This window comes from Triturus cristatus, chromosome 7, assembly GCF_964204655.1.
Source record: "Triturus cristatus chromosome 7, aTriCri1.1, whole genome shotgun sequence".
NCBI classification, from domain to species: domain Eukaryota; kingdom Metazoa; phylum Chordata; class Amphibia; order Caudata; family Salamandridae; genus Triturus; species Triturus cristatus.
In genome coordinates, this window is record NC_140590.1 from 661,040,345 (window position 1) to 661,056,594 (window position 16,250).

The 16,250-nt window shown below is 43.7% G+C and overlaps 1 protein-coding gene across 3 annotated transcripts in view; it reads right to left on the bottom strand.

Moving 5' to 3' along the window:
- LOC146810314 (ATP-binding cassette sub-family A member 10-like) overlaps nucleotides 1-16,250 on the bottom strand; it is a 1,546,030-nt gene that overhangs the window by 88,665 nt on the left and 1,441,115 nt on the right. For all 3 annotated transcript variants that reach the window (XM_085617307.1, XM_085617308.1, XM_085617306.1), the window contains 3 exons: nucleotides 9,394-9,485; nucleotides 1,173-1,360; nucleotides 426-501 (listed from right to left, as the gene is read on the bottom strand). In XM_085617307.1, coding sequence (XP_085473433.1) covers nucleotides 426-501; nucleotides 1,173-1,360; nucleotides 9,394-9,485 — 356 coding nt within the window. The remainder of the gene's footprint in view (nucleotides 1-425; nucleotides 502-1,172; nucleotides 1,361-9,393; nucleotides 9,486-16,250) is intronic.

Here is a 16,250-nt window from a genome sequence, read left to right on the forward strand (position 1 = left end):
TCTGTTTCCTCTTTCCTCCACTTTTTCAGAACAGTGTCTCCTTATTTGATTGACGGTGTCTAGCAGACACTGCCACCATATTAAACCCTTTTCCGCCCGGTCGACTTGTCGACCGGGTGGAAAAACGTCGGACGGTCTTCCCGTCTGCCGCGGTACCCCCTCCATACTAATATGGCGGGTGGTAAATAGGTGGCGGGCGGGGAAGGATGTAGGGCGGATCGCCTCCGCTATGCGGGCGGTGACGATCCGCACTACATCCTAATGAGCCCCCAAGGCTCCCCGACGGTCCCCAGGGCCTTGAAATCCCTAAAGAGCTGATATGTTCATGCTTTACAAATACATATTATTATTATACTTACGCTATCCTAATGATACTGGGTAATTTACACTACTGTCAGCTGTTAACCATTTTGATTTATTCTTACCTTTCTCTTTATACCTTCAGGGAGTTTTTTCACTGTTGTCTTTAAGTGCTCATTTAGCTCTAACGCATCAGTCACTCTGTATCAAAAATAAAATAGGGAGCACATTTATACATTTCCTTATTTTTGTCTTTCAGCTTTCTTCCAATACGGTTCCCTTAGCTGCCAACATATTATTGTTAATTTAATAAGGAAATGAAAGTGAGCAAAATGCTTGCTTAGAAGAAGCCTTTTCCCTTTGACTACGTCCATTCTGGGCTTTATGTTACCTCCTCGTTCTATCAGAGGGACATTGCTTATTCCGTGCTCTTAAGCATGCCAATCATTCTATTATATTACAGACCTTGGTTTCCATCTAAGGCTCTCAATCCAGTACCCCTTTTCCTATCCCAGGACTTAACCATACCAGACATATTGGTAATTCCAGTATGCGGGAAAACCAGCCCATTTTGAATGAGGAAATTTGCAAAACCTAAACGATCAGCACAGATGCCTTTCGATGGGTTCTTCTTCTGACATGAAGATTCAATATGTTCTATAACAACATCATTTATTGGTTCACTCTGAATTGTCTAATACACATATAAAATACCACAATTTTCGTAACGCATAGAGAGATCCAGTTGTTCCGGTTGGCATCATTCATTACTCAGTTTCTCAGACCAGATCCTACCCATTTGCAAGTGGGACAGGGAGATATTCATCTGATTGGCCACTGCCACTTAGGCATAATGCTACCTCAAACTGTACCTTTTGATAGCCGCCGCTGCATCCTCTTTCCTCATCCCTTTTACAGCAGCGTAGACCACCAAATGTTGCTCCACGGTTAGCCCAGGCCATAGGGCGTTCTCTTGAGGGCAATACCCAAGAAACCCCGCCGATTCAGTGTATCTCTCCCTCTGGGAAGTGGGAGCATTCTGGAGCTCTGTCAGAAGCACCTGCAAACATATCACATTTCACTTAAAGCTACAATTGCATACAGTTAAAATATTTTGAGAAACAGACTCTCATTTGGAGGTATTACATGCATATTTTACCATGTGCAGTGTTTAGTTTTCATTGGCACAAAAATAACAACCATATATAGACATGTTTGCTACCGTAATCAGACAGGCTTCCTTGGTTAGTAGCTACTGCTGATGTGGACATGGCTTTCGCCAGACTTTACCTCACCATCAGTAAATGGTAGGAGTAAGAGTTTAAAGAAGATTGGCTATGTATGGGGTGACCCTTGCACCTTTTTGCCTAGTACTGCCATTGTCCCTAGAGATACAGCAACAGTATCAACATTATAATTTTATGGAAATCCATTTAGTTTGATGAAGCAAGAGGTGGAGGTAGAGAGGCAAGAAATCAATACTTTATGGATAGGAAACCAATAAAAGGCATGGATGATGATTATAACCAGGGCTCTTACACTCAATTTAGAAACCAGAATATAGCACTTGTAGGATATGGAGAGTGAGCAAGGCTCCTTATCCCCTACGGTCTGGAATTCACTGCCATTATGTGAACACTCAGTTATGGATCTGGTGTGTTTAGTTGATCTTTCATCCAGGCTCATGTGTGGGGAACTCTTTCCTAACCTTCTGCCTTCTGCCCTCTGCCTAGTTTCCTTTTGTAATGTAGTCACAGAAATGTTGTAGATCAACAGCAGGACACACTGAGAGCCAAGGCTGGAGCACCGCCGCAGCAGCAGGTGAGATGCCTGCAGTGCTGAGTTGTCCTGGAGGATTGTGGAACACCAGTGTGGGCGTGGACTCATTGCAGGACTTTGTGTCCCTGACTTGGTATAATACCTATGTGGGCAGAAGTGTGGATGGAGAGGGACAACTTGGTCAATGTGAAGGGGGAATGGACAAATTGCAGGGTAACTGGGTGTGAATGGGGGTGGGGGCGGTTGAAAGGGGGGCCCGTACTCAACGCACGCCGTGAAAGGAACGGCAGTACATTTGCATTACACCGGAGCGCCGTGAGGGGAACGGCTGTACTACATTGCCTAGCAGTCCCGGGGCCGGCGCACAGTATTGACGCCATCAACGCGCCTGGAGGCGCCTTAAGAACTCGGAGCGCCGAGTGCTCCTGGGGGCCCGTACTCAACGCACGCCGTGAGGGGAACGGCAGTTAATTTGCATTACACCGGAGCGCCGTGAGGGGAACGGCTGTACTACATTGCCCAGCAGTCCCGGGGCCGGCGCACAGTATTGACGCCATCAACGCGCCTGGAGGCGCCTTAAGAACTCGGAGCGCCGAGTGCTCCTGGGGGCCCGTACTCAATGCACGCCGTGAGGGGAACGGCAGTACATTTGCATTACACCGGAGCGCCGTGAGGGGAACGGCTGTACTACATTGCCCAGCAGTCCCGGGGCCGGCGCACAGTATTGACGCCATCAACGCGCCTGGAGGCGCCTTAAGAACTCGGAGCGCCGAGTGCTCCTGGGGGCCCGTACTCAACGCACGCCGTGAGGGGAACGGCAGTTAATTTGCATTACACCGGAGCGCCGTGAGGGGAACGGCTGTACTACATTGCCCAGCAGTCCCGGGGCCGGCGCACAGTATTGACGCCATCAACGCGCCTGGAGGCGCCTTAAGAACTCGGAGCGCCGAGTGCTCCTGGGGGCCCGTACTCAATGCACGCCGTGAGGGGAACGGCAGTTCATTTGCATTACACCGGAGCGCCGTGAGGGGAACGGCTGTACTACATTGCCCAGCAGTCCCGGGGCCGGCGCACAGTATTGACGCCATCAACGCGCCTGGAGGCGCCTTAAGAACTCGGTACGCCTCCCACGTCGTGGGACGCGCGCGGGCAGCGCCGGGCTGAGCCCGGGCAGAGGGCGGGCCGTCTGTGGCCGTCAGGGGCTAGAGGAGGCCGGGCCGAGCCACCCCCCTTGGTTGCTTCCGACTAGAGGACAGGAAGCGGGGTGCCTTGCTAGGTGACATAATTGTTGTATGTGTTACGATATTACTGCTTGGAAGTGGAATTGCCGGTCTCCCTGCAACTGGTTTTACAATGGCGAAACAGCTGGCTACACTGGATAACTACCTCGTTAAAGTGGTAAGTCAAATAAACAATGAGCGGAGGAAATCCTTGGGGTGCGGGAGTTCACCTTTACCTGCACCGCTTCCTTCTCCCCCTGTGGTTGATGGTGCATTGGTTCCTGGTGCTGCCAGTGTTCCTGGGGCCGTGTTGGTGGGTGCACCGGTCCCTACTATGGAGTCGCCGGAGGTAATTATTGAGACCCCAGAACAGTTTGTTGAACTATCACCGGTTGTTTCGATTAATACCCCAGAGCGGTCTATTAAGGCAAAGAGAGAAGTTAGGGCATGCAGGAAAGTGCAGCTCAAGTACGGGGGCCTAATATCAAGAAAAAAGCTGTTCCTACATCTAAGAACATTGTCCGTAATATGGGGACTCTAACAGAGGCCTGTGCCGCCAACTTGAACTCTGAGCAACTTGATATTCTGGTCAGTATTATTGAGGCCAAGTTTGTAACACTTGTAAAACCTCTGGTGGACAAATTAGACTTAATGACAGCTGAGGTCTCTAGGTTGGGTAATCTTTTGTCTGCTCATTCTGGTAATACTGTATGTCCTAGGCCAAATGAAAGAGTTGTACCAGCTAGTAATGTTGGGTTAGGGTACCAAGAAGGCATAGTGGGCAAGGCAGTTACATCTACCCCCCTGGCAGATCAGCATAAAAAGGTAGCGGCAGCCCCGTTGTCGGTGATTCAGAGGAAAAAGGTAACAGCAGTCCATATATCAGCCGACAATAGTAGGAAGGCCACAACGACACACGCCAGTAAAAAGGAGGTGCCAGTTTTAAAGGGTAGTTATATAAATCTCCCCCCTGACTGTGCACCCTATGTGGTGGTTCTCACTAATGTTCCACCTTTAGTCCCCAGTCTGTCTACGCCATATCATGAAAATGATGATTCTCTAAAAAACAAAACTATTTCTTGGTTACACAGACAATGTGCGTTTCCTCTGAATTACTCTGATCAAATACTAAGTACCAGAAGAGTAAATTGGATTGGCAACTCAAGGAAAACCTATAGGGGAGATTGTGTTATTGTGAATTTTAGACATCCACAACATGTTGCTACTGTTTTACTTAGAGCTGCCTCCCTAATCCCTGATGAAGACAAGGTGCATGTACACCTACTGGGTTACTTTTATAATCACTTGAATAAAGTATCTCAAGCTATCAACAGAGGTAGACCCCTTTTCCCCATTCCTTCTCCAACCTTTGAGGTTCCAACATATAATAGATTTCAAGCTTTTAGCTCTTTGGACCTGAATGTTTGACAGCCAAAGGTTGGTGGGTTTAATGCGAACGCACATGGGGCCATGTTTAATATGATACCACAACGGGGTAACATTGATACCATGCCTGCTACTAACGGGGCTACGAATGATCTAACCAGCATCTGGCCGAAGCTTGTGCCTGATGTTGAGAGGGATGCAGCCAATTCGACTGAACTCTGGGCCGGGTATTCCGACGCAGGTCCAGTCGAAGACAGGCCGGATCGGATTGTAGATATGGTATACGATAACCAGACCTGTATCTCTGAAAGTTGTATTAAGAAGGGGACAACCATGGTGAGTTGGAATATAGCAGGATGGGCTTCAAAGGAAAACAATCAGGGTTGGATGGACCTGGTTGGGACGTACGATATCCTCTGTTTGCAGGAAACGTGGTGTACTAGTAAACCTAGTGTTGATGGCTTTGCCTGTTACAGCTTGGAAGCCATAGAATCGAGACATGGTAGGACAAAGGGTGGTTTGCTTTTTCTGTTGTCCGTGGATTTATCACTTACAGTTGTTAAACATATAACTGTAGGAACACACTCACAAATTCTGTGGGTTAGAGAAAAGGACGGTCACGAGGTGGTATTAATAAATTTTTATAATAACATTTTTAATAACACCCGACATCTAGTTATTGAGAAACTAGAAAGGGCACTCATGAAGCTTGTTATCGAAGCAAAATGTTCTTTTAACTTCATCTGGTTAGGTGATTTTAATCTTACCATTTGTCCTTTGTCACTTTCTAGGGCTTGTGGAGTGCTAGACAAGAGTGATAATTATATTTCACATTTTCCCCATAATGCATATGGTGACGCAATTAACAATCTCATGGCAACTTATGATTTAGAGTTACTGCAACCTGGTAAGGATGCAGATGGCCAACCTATTCCCACTTATACGGGAAGGAACTTTAATTCCCTCATTGATCATGTTATGGTGTCATCATTTATTGTGCCCAACTTTCAGACATCAGTAATACAGGATCATACACTTAGTGATCATAATCGTATCGTAATGGTAACTGAGATATGGAAGTGTAGCAGACAACAGGTGACCAAAAGCCGGTGTAACATTGAGTCGCATAGGCGAAATGGAACACGGTTAAGATGGAAGGGGGAAAAATCGGCAGTTGTCATGGGCATGATCGTATCCAAATCCTTGGTCGAAATTGAAGGCATTCTGAATATGGATAGTACATCTACTGTTATGAATAACTTTATTATACTTAATAAAACTATTGAGGGTGTCTTCACCACTAGTAGGATTGCCAAGTCCCATCAGGGAAAGGGTTGGTTCGATCATACATGTACCTCTATCTTAACCCAATTGACAGGCCCTAGGAGTTAAGCCTAGGGATAAAACCTTGGTTGCCTACTTAAGATCTGAACATAAATTGGCATTGTGTAGGAGGAAGAAGGATTTACAACAAGAAGCGTGGGATAACCTATCACAGGCGGCTGAAACCTCAGATAACTGCCTGTTCTGGTCCACGGTTAATTCTCCTTTTCTCAGGGACGATAAAGTACCACACCTTGTAGCTAACGTTGGTAGTGAGGCCTGGATTTCTCATTTTATGGCCATATTTCAAGGAACAGGCCCTATTGATGTCGAACCAAGAATTTGGCCCATAGTCCCTCTAGACATTACTCTGTCAGAAGTTGAGAACAGTATTAAGTCTAGTAAGGGGGGGAAGGCGCAGGGTCCAGATGGAGTACCCATCGATGTGTATAAGACAGTACCACCGATGTGGGGACCCATACTCACCCTGGCACTGAATGCTGCCGTAACAACCCTGATCCCACCTACGTGGGGAGATTCGATCATTGTCCCTATTTATAAGAAAGGGGACAAGGCGGTAGCTAGTAATTATCGTCCGATCAGTCTGCTTGACTCCTCAGTAAAAATTATGAGCAGAGTATTGTTATTTAGGCTGGAAGAGTGGGCTGAAGCAAATGAGATCCTGGCAAGCTCGCAATATGGGTTTAGAAAGGGACGTGGAACACTAGATCAATGCCTGAACTTAGACTTAATTATCGGAAAGTATACCAGGGCCAAGCCAGGCACATTATTTCTTTGCTTTGCCGATCTAAGCAGTGCATTTGACCTAGTGGACCATTCCATCTTATGGCCAGTCCTGTTGGAACTTGACGCACCAGAGGCTATCATTTTTTTTCTTAGCAAGATTATATGATAGAATGCAAACATGTGTGCGTTTCGGGGCAGGAGGGGAGTGTACCCCAAATTTTGACGTAAAACGTGGGATAAGACAGGGCTGTGTCTTAGCCCCTTTTCTGTTTACTCTATTTATTGATGCGGTCGACTCGGTCCTGAAAACAGTTAAAGCAGATGCTCGCCAGATTGGTGGATCAGGTGTCCCAGTTCTGCTTTATGCGGACGACGCTGTGCTCCTGTCCCGGACCCCGATAGATCTGCAGCGACTAATGGACCTGTTCTCAGACTTTATCAGTAAACGGAGGCTAGTCATTAATAAGAGTAAAACTCACACTATGGTCTGTGGTACCAGAGGTAAAAAAAATCATGCCTTTTTTATCGAGGGGGTGAAAGTTCAGGATGTGGACAAATTCTGTTATCTGGGTGTTATCTTTTCTCATGACGGCTGTTGGTCCCATGATTTAATGAATGTTAGGTCCAAAATGAAGAAAAGTGCCTATGGTATTTTTAAATTTGCCACTAAGATCGGCGACAGAAGAATCAGTGACATGATCCAAATATATAATGCCAGAAGTGTTTCCATCGCATTATATGGGGCTGGGTTGTGGGGCCATACTAATGTTGACTCCTTGCAAAGGGAAGAAAACTGTTTTGTCAAAAAACAGCTTTGTGCCCCCACCTCGGCCTCCACTGATTTAATCCATAGAGAAGTTGGGGTTGCCCACTTAAGTGACCTGATTTTGTTAGGGCCACTAATGGTATGACGTGCAATCTGGACTAAGGAGGAGAGAGTTTTTAATCAGTCTGTCATTGAGGACTGCCTTAAACTGGACTATTTTTTTAATATACCATGGCTCAATTATATTGTGGATAGCTTTGATACTATATTTGGACTCGATATAGCGGCAGATCCTGGTACTGCTGCCAATCTTTCAAAGTTAGATATGAAAAATACTTTCATGACGTATCGAGCCCAAAAACGTGCAGTTTTAAGTGGACGCCTCACCTCAGTTATTCTGTACAATAAATATATGTATAATGATGGCTTCCAACTGTATTTGAGCCTGGTAACTAAACCAGCTCATAGGTTTGTTCTGACTAGACTCAGACTTGGGATGGCCCACGGGTTGGTGGCTTTTCCACAACTAAAGAAACAGCCAGTTGGACCGTGCCCATGTGACGGTCACTCGAAACAGAGCACCCTGCACTTTATGCTAATCTGCACTCTTTTCTTGAACATGAGGATTGTTTATCTAAAACCAATTTTTTAAAAATATGCTATTGTCAATGTGGAGGATGCTATGAAATTGATTTATGAATTGAATTCTCCGGACAAATGTTTTTTTATTGCCACGTTTTTATGTAAGTCTATTCAGTTTAGGAAAAGCATGATTTTTTAATCTTTTATGTGTTTCTTTTTGTACTGCATTTTGCTTGTGTGCTTTTATGGTCATTGTTTCTTTGAATGTACCGAATAAAGCTTCATGAAATGAAATGGGTCATCCTTCCCTCTGTGTGGGTAGGGAGGTCCGGCCGGGCAGGCAGCTGTTGTTTTCTATGGGGTTTTTAGTGAAAGAATGAGCATCTCTGGGATGCTGAAGGAAGCTCCAGGACTAGTGATGAAAGGGAGAAGACAGGTCTTGTGTCTACGTATTTTTTAGGTTGTTGGAACCCAGGAGGCAGACTGGCCATGATAGCCATACTTGGTTTGTCTGTGGACACTAATTCCAGCTCTATTTTATGTTCTCCCCGCTATGGCTTAGACTCAAACAATTTTGAAAACTATTAATTATCAACAATTTTGTCTGCACCTGCATGCAGTGATACTTACATCTCGTTTACTGTGTTGATTCCATTGGCCAGGAGGCAAGAACCAAGTTTATAAACATTTCAGAGTAAAAGAGGGCTACAGGCCTTTTAGAAAACTACTAGGCTACATATAATGAAGGTGTTTGCAAATTTCCTGCTGATACAACTTCTCAAACGATTAAATAGAACAAAATTAGGGAGGTTATTCACTAACAATAAGTGCAGACGCTTGTATGGCGCAAAGTGACTCAAAGCATTGTCTTGCTTTATTTGCCATTAAAAAAGCCAGTGGGCACAGCACACAATTGTACAATCCGATGTGAGTGCCAACGCAACCCTTAGTAAATTTAGGCCTTGATTTCTTTAGTAAATGTTTGAGAGAAATTTTAAATACGGGTGAGGCAATGCTTACAGTGTTCATAAAATTAAATAAAACTGTTAGTGAATAGTAACAAAGCATCATATAATATAATATAATATAATATAATATAATAAATTATTTATTAACAGTTTAATTTAATTTTCTGAACACTGTAAACATTGCCTCAGCCGTATTTAAAATTTATATCGAACATTTATTAAAGGAATCAAGGCCTACATTTACTAATGGTTGCGTTGGCACTATATAATCCCTATAGATAAAACCATTATGGAAAGTAATTAATTAAATATGATGTTTTACCTGCCCAGCAGTTGGTTTCGTGTCTCCTGTTAGCATACGAATAGTCGTCGATTTCCCAGCTCCGTTGGGACCTAATAGTCCCAATATCTCCCCTGAAACCAATCAGAAAATACCATCCACGTTACGGCGGTCCTGCATTTGGCATCACAAATTGCTTCCTATATCAGGCATCTGTATAAAACGCATTTTTACGATCTTTGAGGAAAGGAATTTAGACCACATATGCGCCTGCTCAGGCAGACTATGTGACAACCATAAATGGACAATGTGTACCACAAGTACACGGCTGCGGTCAGTATTCTGCATGGGCGACCGTCATCTGTTTCCTCTGCATGCATGGCTATCGAGGTGTGTGAGACTGACTGGGATTATAATTCTGAATGTAGCAGGCATCTATCCAGTGTTGGAATTAGCCTTAAACTCAAATTCAGAAATTCAATTGTTTAATTCAGTGCACACTTCTCTTAGTGACTGGTAGTACATCTCAGAAATGAAATCTAGTGTTTTATGAGGTGATATGGCAAATTATTTATGTTAGATCTGACAGACTTAGGGTCGTCTTCCCCCAACGTTTTACATACCTCTTCCACTTTTCTGGCCTCTATTCCGCAGGCTTTAGGACTCTGTGCACTTTACCACTGCTAACCAGTGCTTGTGCTTTCTCCCTTAAACATGGTAATATTGGCTTATCCCCAATTGGAATATCTTATTTACTTATAAGTCCCTAGTACAGTACACTACATGTGCCAAGAGCCAGAAAATTAAATGCTACTTGTGGGCTGGCAGCATGGATTGTGCCATCCACTAAAGTAGCCCTTAACCATGAATCAGGCCTGCCATTGCAGAGCCTGTATGTAGAGTTTTACACTGCCATGTCGACCTGGAAAAATAACCCTTTGCCAAGTCCAAACCTTTCCTTCTTATACATATGTCACGCCTAAGGTAGGCTCTGGACAACCTATTTAAAAGGAAGGGCATGTACTTTTAAGTCTGACATGGCCCTGTAGTGGAAAATGCACAAAATTATTTTTCACTACACCAAGGCCTATCTCTCCCACATTGGGATTGCCTTATTACATTTTATAAATGTAATTCACAATCTGGAAGAGATACGTTTTTCAAGTTTGGTGTCTCTGGAATGAGAATTTAAAATCACAATTTATTGTGAAGTCAGATTTTAAATTGTAATTCTATAAATGCCACTTTAAAAAAGTTCAAAAATAACTTCACCCCTCATCAGCTAGGATAGCTTGATTCCAGTGGCATGGAGAGCACAGCACCCACTTCTGGGCATATTGCTACCCGTGCCATTCCAGTTTGAACCCAGCCATATGCAAATCAGTCTTGTCCCTGCGCTCAATAGGGATAGTCCAGCCCAAACTGCCAGGCCAGGTCCTTCCTGGACTGGAAACAAGCATCCTAGGACTTGTTTTGGGGTTTCACCCCTCATCAGCCAGGTTAGCTTGACTCAAGTGGCATGGAAAGCACGGGACCCACGTCTGGGCATACCCGTCCCACTCGGGGTGACAAATGCAAAAAGAACAATTGATGGGCAGAATGCAGAATAATGTCATACATTCACCCTAGTACAGAGATCTGGGCCGAAATCCATTGTTTACTTGCTCCCCATGAATTCCAGTTTGAACTCAGCCATATGCAAATCAGTCTAGACCCTGCGCCCAATAGGAACAGTTCAGCCCGAACTGCCAGGCCAAGACCTCCCTAGACTGAAAACAAGCATCCTAGGACCGGTTTCGGGGTTTCAGCCCTCATCAGACAGGATAGCTTGACTCCAGTGGCATGGAGAGCACGGGAAACACGTCTGGGCATCACTGTCCCACTCAGGGTGACAAATGCAAAAAGAGCAATTGATGGACAGAATGCAGAACAATGTCATATATTCACCCCAGTACAGAGATCTGGGCCTAAGTCCATCGTTTTTTTGCTCCCCATGACATTTCAGTTTGAACCCAGCCATATGCAAATCAGTCTTGACCCTGCGCCCAATGGGAACATTCCAGCCCGAACTGCCAGGCCAGGTTTTTGTGTTTGGTGTCTCTGGAATCCCAATTCAAAATCACAACTTATGGTGAAGTCAGATTTTAAATTGTAATTCTGAAAATGCCCCAAAAGTTGGCATCTTCTTACTTTAGCTATTTGGTTCCTGCTGTCGGTCTCCGATCACTTTCTGGGTGGGCGACAGCTGTGCTTTGTGTATTTCCTAGACAGCAACACATAATGGGGCAATAAACGGAATGGCCACACTGCCATTTGTGGTGGCCAAGCAGGGCATCCTTGCTGCTCTACCAACCACCCATCTTGAACCCAGAATGGAACCAGAAAGCAACCCCTTGCCCTACTTATCTCTTGCAGATTTTCCACATAATTTATAGACTTTGTCAGCAGATGCCCTTGGCAGCAGGTTTCTTGGGCCTTAGTGCCTCCGGAGTGCAATTAAATTATCATAGTCAAAGAAGGGCACCACAGAAAGTGATATCAAATGTTTATTAATGTACTCCTTCCTTGAAAACAAAACCAGTAAAACTGAAAGTATTTACACCTGTAGTTTAATCGTTAAGACAGCACAGTCATTAATGTGCTGCCTGCTGGGGTGTATTGATGGAATTATGTGGCAGTGGGGGGGCCAAAATATATGGCAGGGTAGAGTAAATTATATAGTAAGAAAGGGACAATTATGGGGTGTAATGCGGCACATTTTATGATAGTATTACTTCATTACTTTGTCACTTTTACACTTGTTAACAGTGTCTGGGGATTGGTTGCACCACATTAGTACCAATTTAACACTCACATATGGAAATAAGAAACAGAAAGGTGAGCAGTCAAGCACTGGAAAGGGCCTTCTACTGGGAGAACCGCGTGTCGCTGCGTTTTAGGTACCGTTTGAACCGTGTGAGCTAGAAACAATCTGTGGATTATGTAGCAGATGATGGATTATGTGGCAAATACAGCAAATCTATCTGCAAAAAACACAACAGCCACACAATCGCATAATTCCAGTGGCCACAGATATAACCTACAGGCTTCATTCTAGACAGTACCAATACAAATACTCCTCTTTCTGAGGAAAATGGATCATGGTATTAAAAACACCTGTTAGGTACAGTGCTGCAAAATGGCAGAAAACTCAATGGAATGCACTATGTAACAACTCAATTTGTATACACCTTACCTTTCTTTTTCTGCCTCTTTCAGCAACGCTTTGCCTTTTTACTCTGTTGTACCAATGTCTGTAGCTCAGTTCATTTGTCCTCACTGAACAGATCATCACCCCGTTATCACAACATCAACAACAGTGCTTAATTTGTGCAGATTGTTGGTAGTGGTTGGCACAAGCACTCCATTTTGGACACCAATGCTTATTTTTATCCTGAGATTGTGACCTATGCAAGAGAGAGAAAGGCAGAAAACAAGAGGGACAGAGTCGTAGGAAAGCACTGACAAAGGGAGACAGGACAGAGAAAATGAACTTGCAAGAGTGAAGTAAAGCGACAGGAAGAGTAGGATGGTAGAAGAAAGCAGAAAAAGGTCAAACCAAGTCTCTTCCACTATAGAGCCAATGGGGCCTACTTCCAGCTTTTTGTCCATGCTGTGTCTTCCACAGAGTACTCACAATGCATTCCAGAGGCCATTAGCAGAGTTTGCCTTTTCTATCTTTTTGCCAATGGGAAAAGTCTGGGCCTTTTTTAATTAAAATGAAGTATGTCTTTGCATGTAGAGAGTATCTAGTCGCTCTTCTTCAAATCTCATTTCAAAATTGATAATGCTCTCATCATTAATTCTCCACTGATTTCATCCCCACAATTTCAGCAATATAAATATCTATCATCCCCTCTATTATTAAAAGGAAGAGAGTCACTGATATCATCTCATCCTTATTGCTCTATATACAAATACAATCCATACTAATTTAAAACATTCATCAGCTATTTACATTTTCATCATCTTTTTCAATCAAATATCATTTAGTACATGGAATATCTATGAAAATATTTTAAAACTACACACCTGTCTACTGAATAAGCACTGAGGGGATACTAAAACACCAATCAATATGCATTTCATACAGCAGTCTCCTCTCCTTTACAGAAACTTTTTCAACAATTTTCAACTTTGTATATAACATTTTGGATCACCATTTGTTGCCTACATCAGGATATATATCGATTATGTCCTAGACAGGAGGGGACTCAGAGAGATAGGAAGAGGAGCATGGGATAATGGCTATTCATGGACCTCAAGATGAGCGTCAGGAGAACAGTGAGTGACTTTCAGTGGAATAATGGAATTTTCAGTCCTGACCAATGTTACTGCCAATACAAGCAATAGAAACCATAAGGTTCTCCCAAAATAATCCCCCTCAATGCTTTTCTTTTGGGTGCTGAGCCTATATTTGGTCCCAATTCGACCGCGATAGTATTGTATGTGAAAATACTAGTATCTATTCTACCTGTAGTAAAGCATGATAAATTTAACTCAAGTCCTATGTATCAGGGAGTATACAGCTCATGTCAAGTTTTAGTTCTTTGGATATTGTTGTGTCAAAAACTTAAGGATTGAAACCCATGTATAAAAACAAAAAAATCAAAGAGATGAATGATTGTATTAATCTCAGCCACTTCATTACTCAGGGCCACTTTGCAGTCCATCGTTTTCTTCCCAGTATTCAAATTTAGACAGAAACCAGCCAGTGCCAGTCATTTTTGGTCCTGCCCCAATAAGAACAGTCCATCCCGATCTGCCAGGCCCGGTCCAATCTAAATGGTACCACAAGCAACTCCTGACTGGTTACAACATTTAGGGCCTCATCTGCGAACTGTAGTTTGAATCCAATGGTACCTATGTCTGGACATACCTGTTGAACTTTGAGCATCACACAAAGACAATACAAAATTATGGATGGAATGCTTGAATAAATCTCACACACTGGTAATAAAATCATGGGCATGAGAAATGTACATGAGGACTATTTTTTCGAAAGGACATGATTTCTAGTCACCTACGACTGCTGCCATGGTAACACAATAGCTATAATTCTTTTTGGTCCATTCTCCACTTCTGATACCTATCAAGACTAGATTGCGAGCTCCAGGGCAGTGGGATCATTGAGAATATGTACAGATATATTGCACAAACCTCACTGCAAAAGTCATGATTTAGGGCTGAGCAATGTTAAGTAGGGTAAACAGACAAAATATCGAGTTTAAATTATCGACCTACCAGAATATCGATGTTGAAATATCGTCATGCCAGAATATCGACAGTCTGAATATCGTTGACAAGAATATCGAGTTGAAGGTAAGAAAAATCGTTTTCTAAAATATCGATGTTAAAAATATCATTTTTGTAGTTAGTGTTATGTACGTTGGTATTGAATTTAAATGTGTGTGTTATATATTGTGTAAGTATTGCTTTTGTATTTTAATATATCTGTTAACATTTTTATAAGTTATTAATTTTTTTTAACAACATTTTGCTTGAGAGGAGAAGAATACAAATCCTACAGTAAACACTACCATACTACATAATACAAACAGGCATAAAAATACAAAACGTTTGCTCTTCATTATTTTACACATTCTTGCTTTAAAGTTCATTTCCTCAGTGAGTCTCTCCATCTTAAAAAACTCCATCCTCTAATCGTGCCGCTCGCGGCGGGTGAGTATCTTCTGCTAAGGAGTACGCCTGACAGTCCAGGGAACGCCCTAGACCAACCAGAACCGTCGACCTAACGTCTTCGGCCTGTACCCCAAAGTCTTGGCACCACGACCCTGCGGCTGAACCCGGATGGTGGTTCGAAAAACAAAAATCAAGAAAGTCCTTCAGATGGAAGAGCTCTGGTTATCAAAAAATAAAAAAGGTAAGGAAAAAGAATATTTATTTGTCCATAGGCCTTGGTCTTAGATTATAATGAAAACGGCCAGGTACTGTTTGATCTTGAAACAAGAGTTCAGGCTCTGTAGTGTCCAATCGAATTGACGGTGGCACAGCTTCTTGCAAAATATCGTCACTCTCCTGTGCTGAAGTTGTGCCTTTTATGCGTGCATCACTGAACGGCACAAAACGAGGTACAGTGTCTGTTTCAGAGTCTGCGATACCCTCCTGGACCCACTGGTCATACGGCAGAGGCAAAGGGATCCATTTCACGTGGGCGCCGTGGATCCAGTTCTTCTTCCCCTTTACTCGAACAGCTGATCTTGTAGATAGGAGTACGAGATGAGGGCCGATCCAACGAGGCTCATCGTTGCTCTTGCGCTGAAATTTTTTTTACCAAGACCCACTTGCCAGGGTCGATAGGGTGTCCTGGAGCCTCAGAGGCCAGGGGAAGAGTATCTTGCACCTGTTGGTGTAAAACACGTAATTTAGCCGTCAATTCATACAAGTAATCAAGCAGTACCGGATGTTCGATTTCACTGAATTTCGCCGGTGTTGGCACACCCCATACTTTAGCCGGGCAGCCAAAAACGACCTCGTAGGGACTAAGTCCCACTCGTGAATGCACGGTCATTCTGGTGGACAGGAGTGCTAGAGGCAGAGCGTCAGGCCATTGAAGACCTGAGGTCGCTTGGATTTTGGCCAGTTTGAGTTTTAGAGCGCCATTGTAGCGCTCTACTAATCCAGCTGATTGGGGGTGATTTGCAGCATGGAATTTCTGCTTTATCCCTACTCCCTCACACACATTCTTCATCACTTGACCCACAAACTCACTCCCATTATCACTCCACACCATTCTTGGCATTCCAAACCTAGGGAAAAATTCCTTCACAAGGGCTTTGGCTGTGGATAGAGCAGTGTTGTCCTTTAGGGGATAGGCCTCTATCCATTTTGAAAAAGCA